General features: G+C 27.4%; 2 protein-coding genes across 3 annotated transcripts in view; one reads left to right on the plus strand and one right to left on the minus strand.

The window, feature by feature from the left end:
- LOC107441015 (uncharacterized) lies at positions 1 to 6141 on the minus strand. The gene is made up of 2 exons (XM_016054141.4): positions 5728 to 6141; positions 1 to 2520 (listed from the first exon to the last, which is right to left on the minus strand). Exon 2 carries the CDS (start codon positions 2380 to 2382, stop codon positions 163 to 165), a length of 2220 nt encoding a protein of 739 aa, XP_015909627.1. The 5' UTR covers positions 2383 to 2520; positions 5728 to 6141; the 3' UTR covers positions 1 to 162.
- Rae1 (ribonucleic acid export 1) overlaps positions 6128 to 19827 on the plus strand; it is a 24220-nt gene continuing 10520 nt past the window's right edge. Inside the window, exons 1-6 of one of the 2 annotated variants that reach the window (XM_043039170.3) lie at positions 6128 to 6340; positions 6495 to 6686; positions 9223 to 9315; positions 10826 to 10912; positions 12582 to 12668; positions 16918 to 16989. In XM_043039170.3, the coding sequence (XP_042895104.1) occupies positions 6504 to 6686; positions 9223 to 9315; positions 10826 to 10912; positions 12582 to 12668; positions 16918 to 16989 (522 nt within the window). In that variant the 5' untranslated portion in view covers positions 6128 to 6340; positions 6495 to 6503. The remainder of the gene's footprint in view (positions 6341 to 6494; positions 6687 to 9222; positions 9316 to 10825; positions 10913 to 12581; positions 12669 to 16917; positions 16990 to 19827) is intronic. The other variant, XM_087160285.1, reaches the window with a different exon arrangement.

Genomic DNA, 19827 nt, shown 5'->3' on the forward strand with positions numbered 1-19827 from the left:
TAAATTATTGTAAAAATATTTTAATGTAAAAAATTTACAAAAAATGTCGCACTAAAACGTGCCAAAAAATTTTTCATATAAAAATGTATACATATATACAAACTTAAATACTGTAATAAAAAAATAAAGCTCTTCTATATTACAAAAAAATACAATTTTGATTTACAACTTTGTTTCATGAAGTTGTCCAGCAACACAAGCTCTATAAGGTGGTTGATAAGGTCTTAAGCGAATAGGGGCTCCCACTCGGTTGTTTGGAAAAGGCACATAAGTTTCATTGTCATCCGCAGAATCTACATCACCATCGCTCGAATTATTAGACGGCACAAAATGTTCATTACGTACTGGTTTTCGAGGTCTAGGTCTCCTATAGTACCTGAATTCTCTTGGAAGAGTATAAGAACGTGGCAGAGATATCTGACTATCAAGGTCAGAGGGTATATTATGAGATTTATATGCCATGCCCATTGCAGTATCTGGAGGTGGGCAACGGCAGGACGGAGTATCACGTACAGTATTTTGATTTCGAGAACGGGGGTATATTTTAGTTTTAGATGCAGCCGATAAATTACTATTGCTCGAGACATCGGATATTCTTGGATAGACAACATGAGGCGGAGAAGCTAAATAAGTATTTCGAGATTCCTGATAATCACAGTACATCATTGAGCAATCCAGAGTTTCTGGAACTAACAATATTTCAGGTGTTTGTGACCTTTGCTTTGATTTAGGTCGAATGCCACTAAAAATATGGGGTCCTATTAATGAATGATATAATGGCAAACGTGCAACGGGTGATTCAGGACGAACCCATGGTTGCTTTTTTGAATGGGGTATTGGTTGGTGAAGAGTATCTTGATCTCCGATTTCCATGGGATGGGGTCGTTTCAACTTTCCTTGTTTAATTTCTTCCTCTATTTCCTTTAATTCCTGCAGTTGCTGTTTCTTTTTCTCCTGTAGCTTCTGCTGAATGTTGACACGAGAACCAACACTACTCTCGTGGTCGCTACTGCAAGATTTATGTGGCAATCTTTTCCAAAAAGGATTAATAGTCTTGCTGTTGTTGTTCAAGGCTGAAACAGGAGCAGGAGGAGGCACAAAACTGGACGGTTTCTTTTTCTTTCTCTTAAAGGCAGGATTGAGACGACAATTGAAAACACCAGGTATGCCTGTTACCATTCCATTCTGGAAATGACCATTAGATGGCTGAAAAACAGTAGAATTATAAGATTTTGATAAAGGAGTATCAGGCATGGACTTCCCATCAGATGTTAAAGCATCACTATCACTAAGCGCTGGCTTGCCATTGTGATTATCACAGTTACTTGATGCACAATTAGTACAGTGAGATTCTAGATCAGTATGAGATGCCAAGCTATGTTTCAGGTGTTGAATGTGAAAAAAACGGTAATACAATATCATGAATACGATGCCCAATGAAAAACCACCCCAAGCAAATATTATCGATATCTTATGATACCACACAACTTGTCCTTTAAGAAACAGAAACACAGCCATTAACAATGAGTTTTCTAAAAACATAATCAGATAAAATGCAAACATCTTTTGGCGGGAATTAATCTCTTGTAAATTTATGTAACAAAATATATATACAAATGCAATCAACATTGAATACACAGACTTTTTCTTTTTAGAGATAGCTTCACCATGAAAAACATTTTTTGGAGATATTAACCATAAAAACATGGTTAACCAATGTAATATAATCACTAAAAACACCCAATAGTGGTAAACTGTAGCATAAACAGTTAGCACTACCACACGTGATGTCACAGTACCAAGCCTCCAAAAAAATTGAAATATAACCCCAAGCCAAGTTAGAACAAGTTTATGTATATTGCGCCTCCGAACATTTTTGCTGAATGATGCTAAGGCCCAGCATACACTAAACAGTGACAGAAAAGTTGACACTAGATTTAAATCTGTCACTTCGGATGAGGATGGTTTCAGCCATATCAGATAAAGCTGGATGAGTAGCATAGGCGCGGCTTCACAAAATGCGTGGATGAGCCTCAACATGCATAAATCCCGTACTTCATTCTTTACCACACCAAGGTTAACAGGAAGAAAAAGCTTAAAATATCTCCATAAAACTCCAAATTGCACTAAATGGATAGCTGCTATAACCGAAAATTTAAAATTCTTGCCACTCTTTCGATGGAAATACCATTTAAAGGATAATATTTGACTAATAAATAATGAAAACATAACACAGCACAAAGAAAGGCTAAACCAGGTAACCTGGTCGGAGGCATAGAGAGTATAGATTGAGACAACATCAAATACTATATCACAAAAGTAAGAAGCAAGAGAGATGATGTTAAATAGAACATCGCAGAGTGGGAGGAACTCTTGAGCCATAGCACCTAAACTGCTGAAAAGTCCGCATCTTGCATAATACAAAATCTGATTTAGTCCACAGTGAAATTCAATATTTCAATTTGTCTCAGTAGAACATCTAATTTTACTCGCATAGAGTCATATCATTCATCTTTATATCTGCAAGAAGAAAAAACAAAAATGAGCAATACAGAAATAGTAAATAATTTAAATAAAAACATTAGAGATTTAAGGCTCTTAATCTCAAAATAAATAAAGTAGCCCCACTATTGAAATAAACTCTTTATAGCAATGAACTAAAATTTTTGATACATCATAAAACATATGCTCTAATATATATTTTGTGTTAAAGATGTCTATAGGTTGATATTTGTTTGTAATTTAAGAATAATTAAATAAAGATGTAGTATTATTTCATGTCAGGAAAGTAAACCATAATATTTGGTAAATTTGCGGCAAATAACATTTATACCAGCAGCAACATTGTCACAGAATGTTACAAGAATTCTTGCAGAAAGATTTTTCATTTAGGAAACAAAAAATTTTGGTTTTCTTTTCAGCCCAATTTTAGCAGAAACATAAGTTGCTCCACAAAAAACATTTCTGCAGGTGCAGATTTCATTTAGAACAATTGGTTTATATGCTGTACACTTTTTGAATTTTCATGTGAACAAGATTCTGGAAATTTTATAATTGTCAAAGTATGTAACGTAAGTAGTAAACACAGAGAATACAAAAGCCAATTGTTTACCATGCTTCAAATGATTAAGAAAAATATTTTAACTTTGTAATGTTCAACTTTTACATTTTCCTCACCTCATGAGTCTTTTTACTTTGTTTTTCATCTAAAAAGATTACTTCCAATAAACAGGGTTGGCAAGGTTTAGGACAGAATGGATTAATCCACGGTTTAAGTCGTCCTGTCCAAAGCCCTTTTATTCAAATTACGTCAAATTTTAAAAAAATTATTATGAAAAATAAAAGGTTAGTTTTTGAAAAAGAAATAAAAAGGCAAGTTATTATTTTATTAAAAAATAAATTTATTACTATTTATAATATTGCATTATTTATCCATATGCAAGAACATAATTTATCAATATTAAAAGCATATTTATTCATATTTAAACCGATAAGATATTCAATTTTGTTGTTCAATGAATTGTGGAGCTTCAAAAGTTATAAATCTTTTCTTATTATATCATTCTCCTTTAATAAGTTCAAGCTAATTGTATAAAAAGTATCAAGTATTTATTAATATATGTAATTATTATGTGTGGAATAGTTACACCTATAGAATTTTTACCTTTTACCAAAGTTCAAGATCTTAGTCACTGTAAGACAGTTGCGGGCAGTTTTAATCAGTTTAGGACAGTTTAAGCCAGTAAAACCCACATGTACTGTCCAAAACTAGTTTAGGACGTCCTAAACCTCAACCCTGTCAATAAACATTTAGACCTTAAACTATACATTAAAAAAACAGCTTAGATAATTTTATTTTATACATGCAGGCCTTTTCTCAAAATACAAAGCACTTTTATTAATATAAATTTGTTAAACATACATTTATTACAAAAATAAACATCGTGCAGAAAGATATAAGTGCTATTGAGATTTGTTTCAGAAAACATGAAAAAATTCTAACCAAGATAAACATTCATATTACCAGAATGAAACAATATTATGAAACTGCATTAATGCAATATTTAGATATAAAGAAAATATTTAAACACAAAACTAAATAGAAGTGTTAAAAAAAGACTAACTATTTTATTACATTATATTTTATTATAACTATTATAGACTGTTTTAACCAATGAGTTTTTAGGTATTAAAATTCTAGATAAAATTAATATTTTTTTTCCCCATTTTTGTTTAAAAAAATAGAAAATGTGAAAAATGTTTAATTTTCTGTTATAATATTAAATTTAATTTGTTCAAATTTGAATCATTCTTATAATACTTTTGGTTAAACATTTGCATTAATTAATCAATTTTAATTTCTTCAAATTTCTCCTGTTAATTCCGAACAAAAAGTCTCTCCTGTTTAACATAGATATTTTTGTGGAAAATCACTTTGGCATAAAAATTGCAGATTATTGAAATTAAGCAGATTTCCATTAGCAATTAAACTTAAAATTGTAAATAATGCAAGAAAACTTCATCTGTTTTCATTATGTTGCAATGATATTGAAAAAATTATACAAATAGTAAAATATTTAATTATGTAAAATATTTGAAAAAAAAGGCCTGCTTTCATATTTGAAATATGACAGGGTTTAAACCAATGTCGTTTTGCAGGTTTTAAACTGCACTGGCATAAACCCTGCCAAAGACTCTCAATCCAATTTATAATTTTGATGCAAAAGCAGTTTATTGCACAATTGTATTTTAACTCAGAATAGTTGTTCAAAACAAAAGCAAACTAGATAAGTGTGTCCATTTCTTGTTTTTATTTACTTTTTTAACAATAAATCAAAGCATTAGTTTTTAACAACAATTCTCTTTTCTATAGTGCAGTAATATTACATAGTAATTATATCAAGTTTTGAGAATGAGATTTCTGAAGTGAATTAGTTCATTTGATCAACCATATTTAATTTTATACATCAATGGTTTATAACAGATTCCTAATTCGTTTAAGAAATCTCTTTACACCTACGTTTAATATCACAAGGGTAATTTGTTGGGTAATAAGTAGGTTTACAAAAACACTAAGGTTCCTTTTTGCTATAAATGAAGATTGGCAAACTCTGATTACACATCTTAATGCACCTGGCCTAATTCTATATGTTTAAAAAATTGACTGCAAAATATTTAATATTTTCAGAAATTAAAAATTACTTTTCAAACTTATTGAAGATTTCTTAATTAACTGAATGAAACAACTTCCACAAAAATCAGGCAAACGATAACTACAAGTTTCACAATCACTTGCACTGAATAAAATGCAAAACAACAATAAAAAACATACAAATGATTGGACTTAAGTTCAAGAAAACAACTTGGCGTCATCAACATTTTGTTTACTTTTATATGCTTCAAATGTCTGACTCATACATTGATTTGAAGAAATATGTATTGAATAAATTAATACTTATTAAACTTAACTTAATAAATAATAAGTATTTAATAAATTAAAAGCTTCCACTAAGATTCTGAAGACAATACAAAAAGAATCAGAAAATGCTTTTCTTTCCAGCACTAAACTATTCAGTTAAATTTACCGAAATACCTGCACTTTTTAAGCATAGTTCATCTTAAACAATAATGTACAGCTCTCAATTAAAATAATTAATATTGCAAACACATTTTTGCAAGCACTTAAGAACAATGTAATATCTGCAGATCAACAAACACAATACTCACCAAACATAGGAAGCAAGACAGATCAAATTTTGTAGCATGTAAAATATATTCTATCTTTAAAATAGAAACGTCAATGCTAAACCTTGCAGTTGTATTTTATATTAATAATCCATCAAAGAATATACAAACAAGTAAAAATGAAAACAACACTGCCCGTCAACTCATACCACTCCTAGGAATTTCAGGAATTTATTGACATGTACACGGTTAACAGACAACTATATTTGCCATCAAAAGTAAACATTTTTTTTATTAATTGATAAATTAATTGATACTTAAAAACAAAGCAAAATTGCCTGAAAGGTTAAATATTTTGATTTTATTTTACTGAGGGTGATCCCGCAGTAATTTTATCCCCACCCTTACGTCTTGTCCACTCCAAAAAAAGTCAAACAAAGCTTAAAGCGTATGTTTACAAATTATCTAGCACTTGTTGTCATATTTAATATTTCGATTTTATCGTATTGTGAAAATTTGATGTATTGTGATTGACCGTTTTGTTTAAATTTGTCATAGTTTGTACGAAATAGTTTAAGCTCACAATATTATTTGTTGATAAATATATTTTCGTAAATAATGAAAACATATTGAATACTGTGCAATACACAATTTGGTAAAATGTTTGCTTTTACTTCGAAGCACTAATAATATTATAAATCTTAATAACAATACGAATTTGTATCTTGTCAATTTACAGTTAATTGCGTCTCTATTACTCAATCTTATAGAATTATATATTAACTTAAATTCTTCTATTTTTGTTTTAGGTTGCCAAAATGAGTCTATTTGGTTCCAGTGGATTCGGTTCAAACACCGTCTTTGGTTCTAACACTGCTACCCAAAATCCTATGAAAGATTATGAAGTTGTATCTCCTCCGGATGATTCCATCAGCAGTTTGGCATTTAGTCCTGCGTCTTTACCCCAAAATTTTTTAATTGCTGGCAGCTGGGATAATCAGGTTTGCCATAAAACTTCTTTATTATATTATTTGATTATTGTAATTTAAACCGAGGGAGACACGTTTCTTCCAGAATGGGGAAAAAAAATAACCTCAAGGAATAAATTTCTTTCAACCCAAGTGGAAGAAACTCTTTTAAAAATAATAAATAATAAAACAAAATTAATTAATAGTTTATAAGTGTTATTTGGATTAAATAATAGAATTTATAAATTGGGATGTGACATAATGAACTGTAGGAAAGGGAGAGAAAATAAAAGAAATCTATAAATGGTTGATAAAAGAAGGGTTGCCACAGACTACTAAAATGCGACTATTTGCTACTATTTTCGGCCTTAGGCGACTATGGCGACTTTTTTTTGCCTGAAAAGGCTAAAAAAGCTACTATTTTCAGGAATAGGTTACTATTGGGAGACTTTTTACTCTTAGCGAAGTTTTTTTCGCAAAAAATGAACATTACTTTTCAGTCCCCTAACAAGTACTTATTGCTGCCTACCATGTGGTAGTGCAGTTAAAACAAATAATTTTTTTAAAAATTAAACAGTTTAGTAATGTTTTGACGCTTTTTAGTAATTTAATATTAGTGCTTAAAGTATTTTTTTTTTTAATTTTTATTAAAATTCTTTCAATACTTGTTTGTTTTATAAATTTTTGGATAGTCAGTATCATTTTTAAACAAATAATCTTTAGTCGATTTTATTTTCAGAAAGGAAAATAATAAAGAAAAAATATTTTTACATTTATTAAGTACAGAATTTGACCATTAATCAATGCTACTTTTTATTATTTTAAATAATTAAATAAAAGAAGGTCTAAAGATGTTTCAAAAGCATGATTTTTTTTTCAACAAATAATTTTAAAAAAAAAATTTCCAAAGTGAACATTTCTTTGGTTTGTTTTCTACTTCCGTTTTTTTTTTTCTTTAAATTTTTAATGCATGTATGTTAAATATTTTGTTATAGTGTTATTTTTAAACCAATAAATCATTTTTAATTTAAGAATAATGAAATAAAACTTGGGTTTGCTTTTCCTTGACTTCTTTATTTTTTAATTGAAAATATTAAGCAATGATATTGATGTCATAGTAGAATATGTTTAGAATTAGTATTTTCTTATGTAATATATTTATTTCTTTTTGACTGATTTAAAGATTTGCCATAGGTAATTTTTCAACACATGCTAAATTCCGATACATCGCTATATCGCGATGTATCATGATTTAAAATTTCTGACATCACCCAGTCCTAATCATAGTATATGATAAATAAGCTATAATTTTAGATTTGGCAACTATTTTTGATAAATTTTTGACCCTGTTCAGGCAACTATTTTCGAATTTTTATTCAACTATTTTCCTTCTTGAGGCTACTAAAAGCAACTATTTTTGTTCCTTTTTTGCTGTGGCAACCCTGTAAAAGCTAAAGTCTTAAATATAATTAAAAATGTGAAGACCTATTCTGAAATTAATTTCAAGGTAACAACCTGCAAGAAATTAAACAAAACCATCACAGAAGGGGACCAATTTAAAGAGATTACATAGCCCTGTCCAATCAAACCCTTTTAGTGCCAGTGTTAGCTTGCCAGTTCCAGTTACATAAATATCCAACTGAAAACTTTGTAAACAAAGTTATCTCAATTATTTCATTAAAAAAAAATTTATCCTAATAACAGTGTATCATAAATATAAAATTTGAAAGCTAATCGAAGTAATTTTATAAAGTTTACAGAATTTATTTTTTAAAGTTTTGCTTACCATCTGCTTCAAATCTTTCGTTATGTTCAGGGCAGATATTTTTTTCTAAATACATATTAAGTTTTTTATTTTTGTTTGCTCCTACTTAATCCCTTAATGATTGGTTAATTTTTCAAGAAAACGATCATAAAAGTGTCTATTTTGCCAAATACACGTATTTGATTAGTGCTAGTATCTAGTTTAAAATAAACTAACTATTTAGAATTACCTAAAAAATATCCTGGTACTGCTATATGATGTGTAAAATGAAAAATAAAATGTTTTCCGGGCAAAAGAAATTAATTAGTTTTATTCTTATTGCCGCATTACTACTGAACATTCCAGCCCAGAAATTTCACGGGAGCGAGAAATATCGAGCGAAAACTCACCCCGTCATTTTCACGGGTGCGAGAAAGAAGGAGTTAATAATCATATTTTGTCTTATCTTTCTGGAAAGCATAGAGAATTATATCCTAATTAGATTTATTTTAATAGTATATTGAATAACAATGAAATTGAGTTTATTTTCACAATATGCCTTAAAATAATAATTAATAATATTTAAAGCTTTGAAATTACATTAATATACCTATTGATAGATATACTAATAATATTGTTAATCAAATTGGTCTGATTAATAGTTCATTCATATGTTACCAAATACGTTTTTCAACATTTACAAAATAAGTGTTTTCCATATTGTTACATGTTCAACAAGGCATGCATGTAAATGTTAAGATTTTATTCCTTTCTTATTTAAAATCTAAAAATTTTCAAAAAACTAAATAATTGTAAATTTTTCAGGTCAGATGTTGGGAAGTTCAGAACACTGGGCAAACAATTCCTAAAGCTCAGCAAACACACCAAGGTCCTATTTTAGATGTTGCTTGGAGTGATGTAAGTTATATTATGTGCATTTTTATATCTTAGTGTGTATTTAATTATGATGAAAAGGAAAATATAGTGAAATAATAAATCAAATGAGTTTTCAACTAAATTAATTAATTCATCAGATTTCATTATGATAGGAATTTACTTTCTCTAAATAAGCATATTTTTTGGATCCTTAGGACCAAGTACCCTCTAATTTTAGTGTTTTTTTTTTTTTTTTTTTTTTTTTTTTTTTTTTTTTTTTTTTTTAGCTAAAGCTGATAAAACAGTATAAATCCCCATTTTAAAAAATGCACATGAAGAATAGATATTACATGCCTTTTGATGATTTTGAACCTTAACTTTTAGATGGTATTATTACCAAAAGTTAAGCTTCAAAATCTTCATAAATTGCAACATTTTACTTAAAATAAAATAAATTTGCAATTTAAACAGGATTTTAAAAATTTATATTAAAATAAAAGAAGGTAGGAAGTCTCATAGATAACAAAAAGTTAATAAATAAAAATGATCTGTAATATTGAGCCGACAATAAATTCCTTATCTCTTTATGTACAATTATAAGTATTTCCTCTATTGATCAACAGGATGAGAAAAGTATTTTTTTATATGAATGAATGCTTTTAATTACAAACAACTAATCAAAAATCTGCATTAAGGAAAAGCAAAGATGTAATACTATATTTGCATAATTTTTATGTTATACAGAACTTAATAATTTTCTACTTAAAGAAATAATATTTTTCTACTTAAAACTTGTGGTCAATTGCCAGTTTGATCGAGCGAGACCAAATTATGTTCCGTCTATGACATTTAGTACATTAAACAATCTATGGCACCTAAACGGAATCATTGCATGTGAATTTTTAGGCTTGAATAGTAGATCATTTTAATTCGACAATATTATGAGTTATTCTGTAGAGATGAACTATAGGTCTTATTGATCTTCTTAATTAACAATCTTATATTGTTATTCCTTTTTTTTCCTAAAACATGCGCGATTAACTTATATTTTAAAAACCAACTTCAGTAAAAGCTAAATTTAATAATTATAGAATATTACACAAAGTCCACTATTATCACACCTTTGCAAATCAATGTTGAAATGTTAATATTACAGATACAAAATTAGTAAGCTTATTGAAAAATGCCAGATTTTCTTTTTGTTGAGAGGGAGAATATATTTTTCTCCTGCTATGATCAAAGGTCCCTATCAATGATCCCTTTCACGCATCACCTTTTTTATTTTATGATTTTAAAAATATGGCCATATTCTTTATGATAAGATTAATCAGTTTTGCTTGAATGATTTTATTTATTTTTCTGGGATAAATATCCATCCTTCATAACCACAGAAAATGTATTTTATATGGAAAAAATATGCTGAATACCACAATGATGCTATCTCCACTATACCCTAAAAACTGAACAACCCCCATCATAACCTTTAATAAATAATGCAAGGTTGATTACTCACTCTTATTTAAATATCCATTTTAATCATTTTTTTTTAAAGGATGGATCAAAAGTATTCTCTGCATCATGTGATAAAACAGTGAAGATGTGGGACCTTAACAGTAATCAAGCCATTCCAGTTGCTCAAGTAATTTTATTTACATTTGTTTTTTAAACTGTGATTATCAAATTAAAAACGTGAGTAATGAATTTAAAAAGTGAGAATTTTTTAAAAAATTAAGTTTCATTTAAGAATAATCTTATTTTTGTTTAAGTAACTATATAACTATAATTTATTTTCATCGTCATCATCAATGGCTCAATATCCCAGGATGGACCTCGGCCTTCTCAAGAAGATTTTTCTAGGCCAACCTTTTTAGCGTTCTCCGGTTTCAATTTTTATGACCAAAAGGTCTTTTATTAATTTATTATGCTATGCATTTATTTGGAAGATGATCTATAAATAATAGCCTCTGAGTATTTTGAAGGGGAAGAACAAACCAAATGCTTTTGCCTCTAGTAGATACAATCATAATTGCTTGTGTCTGCAAGTTTTTGATGGTTATAACTATAGGTAAAATCGATGAGTCTAAAATCTATGTCAAACCTTTTTTTTAAAAATATAAACCTTTTTTGCATATGTTTAAATATTATTCTTATTTTAAATTCGACTTGCATTTGCAATGTTTATGGTTAAATGTTTTCTTTATAAAGTTTAATATATGTCCTAAAAAAATTGTTTCAATAAAAGCTTGTTATTACTTAACTATGTGTTAAATTTAGACCCCTATATACTAACAAAATGTCTGTAAGAAGCTGTGTTGTTGTTTATTATTATTGAAGCTCTAAAGTTAAATAGTTTTTAACATTTTAATTGTTATTTTTTCCATCATCTCTTATTTAGAAGGGTAAATTATGAAACTTTGAGTTTAAAAATTAAAATACTGCAAGTGAAGTTGCTAGAATTTTTTTCTATTTTATTACATTGAAAGAAAAAAGGATTTAAAGTCTTTACTTTGTGATTCCAAACCAAATCAGTCTGGCCAACCATATCAGTCTGATTGCACTTTATATTCATTACAGACCCCTTTGTATTTTCAGAAAATAGAGGAAATGGTGAAAGGTTTAATTTAGTTCAAAATGAATTTCTTGCATGAAAAAGTGATCCCTAATGCAAAAAATGTATTTGGAGAGGAATCTGTTGCATTATTTTTGCCTTTAATGCGCAATTTCTGTCAATAAGTGATTGAAAGTTGTAATAGGCGTCGTTTCTATTTGGGTTGGCTAATCTTTGCAAGTCAGGCCTCTCAATTGCGTTACAAATGCAAACAACTTAGTAATATAAATTGAAAGTGACCTGCACTACTCTGAACATCCAAAAATTATCAAACTAAAAAACAATCCTAGATATCCCATCACTTTAAACATAAAATGACAAATATTTATAATTTTTTTCTAATACTTGAAGTATTATTAATTTATTTTGTTTAAATATTTTTTTGTACATACAAAATAGAATATGAAAACATTGGCAAAGTTATACTTTTTTACTTTAATTACTGTTAATTATATGTAACAATTATCTAGACATTAGTATATAATTATTTATACATAATTATTGTTATAATATACATCCATTATTTGTTTATATATTTGCATATTAATTTAATGATTTAAATCTACATAAAAAAAACTTCTCATGCATTGTCTTACTTATCTTGTCAAAAGTTCATTTTGGATGTCCAAACCCATACAATCATTATTACTGAAATGTGTGTTAATGTTTTTAATGTGATATAATGAAATTTCTTTTGTAGCATGATGCACCTGTGAAAACAGTTCATTGGATAAAAGCTTCTAATTATTCTTGTATAATGACAGGAAGCTGGGATAAAACATTAAAGGTTTATTATCATTATTATTATGTATCTTTTATTATATTGCTTGATAGCAAACTTATTATTCTATTCTTTAACATAAATCTATATACAGTGAAACCTCTTGGGAGCAACGACTCTCTGTTTATGTATCTATGTGTCTTATAAATCTTTTTGTCATAATATTTATTTGAAAATTTTGACACATTATAAAACATTTTGTAATGGTAATTCTTAAAGTTATAAGTACCTGCACCAAAACTTTTATGACAAAGGGTCAGCAAAGCTTAAAAACACAGTAGTGGGTGAACTTGAAACATAAAACATTTTACCTTCAGCCGTTATATAGTACATATGTCTTTTTAATTTAATTTGTTTTACAAGAACCATGTGGTGACCTTTTTGGTGATTGTCTGACATAAGCCTTAAAATTCATAAGACTTCTTGAGAACGTCCACTTTCAGTTCCACATTAGAATGGTCATTAATGGAGGTTGGTAAATCTAAGGGGTCCCTCTATCAACTCCAAAATGTTATTGAAGATTTTTGCAAAGGATTTTAATTTTAGTTAGTGTCATTTTTTTGTCGCCAAAATGCCACTTGTAGTAGCATCATGTAAATCGGATTGATGAATAAAATTGAGCGTCAATAAAAATTATTCCTACTAATATAATTATGAGTAAAAACAAATTTACCAAATATGAATGATGGAACTATTTTAAATAAATGAACAATTATGTTTTTTTGTTTAAGATTGTATTTTATTTTATATCATAAAAATTAGTTAGCTTTAAAAAAGGAAAAGAGGTTTGTTTGAAATGCTCTGATTTTTTTTTTCTAAAATGACTTTCTTTTAACTTTCAAATCTTAAAATAAATCATTGAAAGCATTGCTTTAATGCACTCTAACTGCAGTATAAGATTGTAGATCTCTTTCAGAGATTGCCAAAACGAGCTCTCTAAATAAGAATTTCACAAAAATATTTTGAATAAATTCTAATCCACTTATTTGTTTTGTTAATATTTTTTGTTTTGCTATTTTTTCGTGTTTCTTCATTTGACCTTATCTGCATTTGGTACAAAGGTTTACCTTGTCGTTGGGAGAAGTTTTGATGGCAGGGATGTGATTCTTTCGCGGATTTCCGCTTTTTGTCAGATTTTTCCCGCTAATTTCTGCGGATTTTTTTTTTGAACAAGTTAAAATATTTTATGAGGAATTTAATTTTCCGCGGAGCGAAAGCATTGAAGTCCTTTTTCCTCCCTCTGAAGTTTCTCTAAAAATCATTTCCTTGGGATAAAACTGATTGACCTTTATACAGGGATGAGATTTTTCGTTTTTTCCTCTCAAATTTTAGCCTTTTTATCAAAAACTCCGATTCTCCGGCGTAAAAGCAAACGAAAAAAAATATATATATACATGGATTTGCGGTGAAAATATTTATTTGCTCATTCAATTAATCTTGAAAATTTCTATTTATTAGGTCTAAACAAAAACAATACAAACAAGCCTTTTAGGAATCCCAAGTCCAGACTCTGCAAATATCTCGATTGTTATTCACGCGATTTTAATATCAATCATCGATTTCCGTATTTACCTAAATTAAAAGTTGTTAAAAGATTCTTATTTACTCTATTTAAACATCGTGCATTATGATTATTATTTACGAGATTTAAAAATCCAATATCGCGTTTTGTATTTATGCATTTTTAAAATCGCGATTTTATTATCAAACCTCGATTTTCGTATTTACCGGATTTGAAAGTTGAACATTGTGATTCAGCCGATTTAAATATCGTACATTGCGATTCTTATTTACGAGATTTAAAAAAACCAATATAGGGATTTGTATTTACGCGCTTTTAAAACCCTATGTAGCGATTCGTATTCACGCGATCTTAAACTCCTATGTCGTGATTCGCTATTGCGGTTGTAATATCAAACGTCAATTTTCGTAATTATACATGCTTTAAAAATTAGACATTGTGATTTGTATTCACACGATTTAAAAATTATGCATCGTGATTCGTATTTACGTGATCTAAAAATTACGCATCATGATTTGTATTTTCGCATTTTTTAAAATTCGATATAGAGTTTCATATTCACGTGATTTAAAAGCCTCATATCGGGATTCATTTTCATACAATTTTGAAATTAATCATCGAGATTTATAATCACATGGCTTTCAAGTTTAAAATTCGCACTTTTCTCGTCAAATTTTTGTGAATATATATATATATTCTTTCATTCTTGGATTTCCTCTTTTTTACTTTCTGACTACTCTCATCCCTGTGATGGTCTCTGCTAAAGGTTTTCTTCAAAGTCTATGGGAAAATTCTGTGCCTCCCAAAAGTGGTCATAAATGGAGGTGGTCTTTCTTGGAAGTTTCACTGCATATACATATTGTATACTTTAAGAACATAAGATTGTTTAAGTGTGCAAATCAAATTTCTCGTCTCGTCATAATGTCAAATGAAAAATACCAGAGCCACTTGTAAATCAGTAAAGAAATCAAAACTGCTAAAAAATCCAAAATAGGGAAGTGTCTCAGTAAAAGTGAATAATCAAATGCGTGATTTGATTTTCACATGTCGTAGTGTATAAAAACAATGTATAAATTCACAACAATGACTGTTGACAAATGTTTTAAACACCGTAAATTTTTTAAAAATTTAAGTTTTGGAATCGGTGATAGTTGTAACAGTTGTAACCCCATTTTATAGCAATAGAGCATTTTAAAGTGAAGTTGATTTATTAAGAGTATACTAGTATCTTTTATACATTAAATTATGAGTGAAATACTATTTAAATTTTAGCGATAATACAAAATAGTTGTACTAACAGGATAATGAAAATAATGCTATACCTCAGAGGTAATATAACATAAAAGTACTAGTACATTTTTTGTAAAGAGATCCAAAGAATTAATGCATTATTTGAGTGAATTATTAATAAATTAGTTAAAATAGAGACCGGTGGTTTAAATTTATATAGAAAAAAGAGGCATTTAATATGGAAAAGGAAATTCCTAAAAATATTTCTTAATGTTCTTCACATTCATTATAGAAATTTTAATAGAATCTGTAATTTTCTTCATCAATTCTTCAAGCTAAAAGAATCAATGTTAATACCAATACACCCAATAATAATTTTATTAATGGATATTAATATGAACTTCGTATCTTTGCTGCTTTTTGCATGAAAACCTTTTTAAACTATTTAATCTCAGCAAACTGTCATAAACACTGAATTATAATTTTACATTGTGCTCATTTTATAAGTGTTGTGAATATTTTTTATTGAGTGATATTAAAGTTTATTGTTGATGTATCATTTTGGATTTCTTGTATTAATGATATTATTCTGCTTTCTGGGGATAATCAATAACTTTTTTAGGCTTACTCTTTGAATCTCTCTAAATGGTATTGATTACTATTTAATTATCTTGTTCAGTCAATAATTCATTATTTATTTGATTTAGTTATTTTAATGAAATTATTTAAGTAAAATGCTAGTGAAAAAAGAAATAGCAAAATTTAATAAACTTATATTTTATTTTTAATTACAGTGCATTGAATATATATATATATATTTATATAAAGTATATACACTAGAAAAAAAAGTTCAATAGTGTTTCCCATCAATTTTATAGTTTAAAATGAAATAACTAAAATTAACAATAAAGAGAGGCATCAAAACTAAATTTAGAGTTAAACCAGATACCATTCCAAATGTGTTAGTTCAACTGTTGGATATAAAACCTAATTTTAAGACTATTTTTAATAGAATGGGGGGGGGGATTCCATGCTTCACATTAAATATTTTTCAAATAACTAGTGGTCTTATTTAATTTGTTTAGAATTGCTATTGCACTTAACTTAATAAATTTATTAGCCAGTCTATAAATTTACACAATTATTTTTTAACCAAGTAGTCTTATTTGTAGTATGTTCACAATTGCTAAATAAATGTTTATTATAAAGTCAAGGTACTGCAAAATGGTTGATCATTTAGTATTCAATAGTTGAAAATATTGGGGTCTATGTTCTATTCCAGAGATGAACAAATGTTTTTCTCTAATGGATTTTTTTTTCAATTTAGCCCTTTAGTAATCCTCTAAGCTTCACTGTCTGTTAATTATTCTAAAAAGTATTGTTTGTATTTCTTATTATTTTTAGAATTAAGATCATGTATTTTATTAATTTTTTATTTGTTGAAAATCCATATTTAATCTTAAAAAATAATAGTGAGTTTTTATTTTTGTATTTATTCTTTAGTTTTGGGATACAAGGACTCCTAATCCTATGTTGGTTATTAATTTACCTGAAAGGTGCTATTGCGCTGATGTGGTAAGTATATTATTCAGTCTGAAAATATATATATATAACTTTTAGAGGTGCCAAGATTACTTCAGAGGTTAGTCAAGGTTGCGGTCTTACAATTTAGTGATGAAAAATTAAATTTTGAGAATTTCAATAATAATCTTTTTAAAGTTGAATTTTTTTTCCCCTTAACTACTAAGAGTTCTGAAATTTTGTTGTTTGCATTTAATCAGTAATAATATTTTTCTACTATTTTAACAATTCTAAAAACAATAAATTTAAAACAAAAATGATTTAATTGAAACCAGAAATAATTTTTAAAAAAGGGACAAGGAAATATCTATCCCCTTCCAACAAGTTATTCTGAAACTTAATCTTGTCTCCATTTAGAAAAGTAAAAGAACATAAAATCAAATTTGAAATGGTGTAAGCAAAAAATCTATATAAGTTAGTATGTAGAATGACAAAAAGGAAATAAGATCTAGTTCTAATGTAACTGAAACCTAGAACATTGATTTGAAGTTATCATTTTAATATTGTAATTTTATAATGAAGTATTATGTTTCAGTTTTGTATAATTTTTAATTTATTACCTTTATCTAAGTGCTATTTTTTATTTAATTTATTTGAAAGTAAATTCATGCCTAATTTTATTAATATGTATTATATTCATATATTATAGAATTAAGTAATATATACACCTTAAAATTGTGATCATTTGAATTTTGTAAACACTAACTGTACTTTTGATTACTGATTGCTAGTTTAAAAAGTTGACACTTCTGAGCTTTTATTCTTTTTAATTAACTTCTTATTAATTTGCATCTAGTTAATGCAAAATTTGTAATGTCATTTACTTAAAAATTGTAAGTAATCTTCTTACAGTATTTTCGAATGATTTATTGTATTCTTTCACAATACTCAAAACTTTGCTTTCAGAATGTCTTTAAAATGTGCCATATATTTATAAATAGGACTGAGCGATATTAAAAATTATATATAAAATTATATGCATCGTCTGTTTTGCATCGCGATATAGTATTTTTGAATTTCATTTACTTGTAAGGCACAGAAAGTCAGATTTCTATCAAAACTCTATACTCAAATTAATTTAAATCAATTTACAAGTTTGAAGATATATATGTTTTGCTTAAGAAAGATATTAAATAAATTGTCTACTATGCACAAAACTTACTTAAAATATTTATTGAAAAAATGTGTAGATACAGAATGAAATATTTGCACCTCTTTATCGTTTATAAGGTATTAGCAGTCTAATTAAGTACCTAATTACCTAAATTATTAATTAATTTAGGTAATTATTAGGTAACTTTACTGAGCTTTTAACTAGAAATAAAGGAAAGTTTAAAACGATAGGTTTATGAATTATTTGAAAATCAATTAGTTTAAGCGAATGAAATTTTGAAAAAAAAAGTTTAAAGCCATAAAAAATAAGTTTACTAAATGAGCCATATAAAAATAACTTTGATAATTACATAATTATTAAGTTCCATTGTAATGTTCAAATTCTGAATGAAAAAGTAAACAAGTTTTGTTATATTTTCTAAAAATGATCACTCAAATAACGAAAGATTTCTTAATTTAAAAATAAATAATAAAAAAATAAATAGAATAGAAATTTATCAATATATTTACATAACAATATAGAAAAAAAATTTTAAAAGTAACTTCGTTAAAAATTATTTGTATTTTCAAAACAAAGTGCTAAATAAATTTCAAAAAAAAATATTATAAAGCGCTTTTAAATCACTATTTTTTATTATTATTATTTCACATAAATAATTACATTAAATTGAATAATGACTGAATTATGAACGAAAAACAAAGTAAGGTTTAATTTCTTAAAAGTAAAAACAAAAGAATTGTGATATTCGATAATATATTTAGTACAATTAACTAATAATATTAAAAGAAAATTTTAAAAAACTGATTGTACTCTCTAATAAAATGAATAAAATTCGCAAACCTTTAAAATTTTTTTGAATAAACGAAGTTGATTGACTTATGTCCAAATCCAAATGACAAAAAATAAGTTTCGTTTTAACTTAATTTCTAAAAATAAAAGCAACTCAAGATTTATAAATTTAAAATCAATAATAAAAACCCATTAAATTATTAGAAGTTTTATCCAAAAAGTTTTTAATAAATTAAAAGAAAAGAAAAAAACCTAACAAATTTAATTACTTTGTAACTTAATTCTTTATGGGCGCCTTAAATTAGATTTCCGATAATTTTCACATTTAAAAATAAGAAAAAGTTTTGTTGAAAAAAAATTACCTAATTAATGACAAAACTCCTTATAAATTCTTTTCAATAATAGATTGCGTTCAGAACAAGGCAACGGCAGCGATCACGAAGTTAGTCCCACTGAAAATAATCTACAAGAAATGATATCAAGTCGCGACAAAGAAAAAAAAAACTAAGGGGTGTGAAAACGAACATGCGAGATCACGATATAGTATTCTCAAAACTCTGGTTATGATTCTACCGCTAATCAATCAAGGCCATTTCAACATAACGAAACGAACACCCTGAGTAGGCATCGGAGCGTAAGGGAAGATCCTTGCGTGTCTTATATCGTCTACCTCGAAGACTTAAATCAGATATCTGATGCATCGCCTGGAACGAAAGTCGCTGTATCCACTTGCCGATATGGGCGTTAAATCGATGTGTCGCGATACATCGATTTATAGCCCAGTCCTATTTATAAATAATACATGGGAAGTGTAGAAATATTATGGAACTTTATATAAACATCATCATTTCAAATATTAGAGTAATTTTTTTAATTAACTTTTAAATAGCTTAAATATTGAATTTTGGTGTTTAATAGATTTTTAAGCT

Source organism: Parasteatoda tepidariorum, chromosome 1, assembly GCF_982258835.1.
Source record: "Parasteatoda tepidariorum strain Cologne lab strain chromosome 1, Ptep-v5.0, whole genome shotgun sequence".
NCBI classification, from domain to species: domain Eukaryota; kingdom Metazoa; phylum Arthropoda; class Arachnida; order Araneae; family Theridiidae; genus Parasteatoda; species Parasteatoda tepidariorum.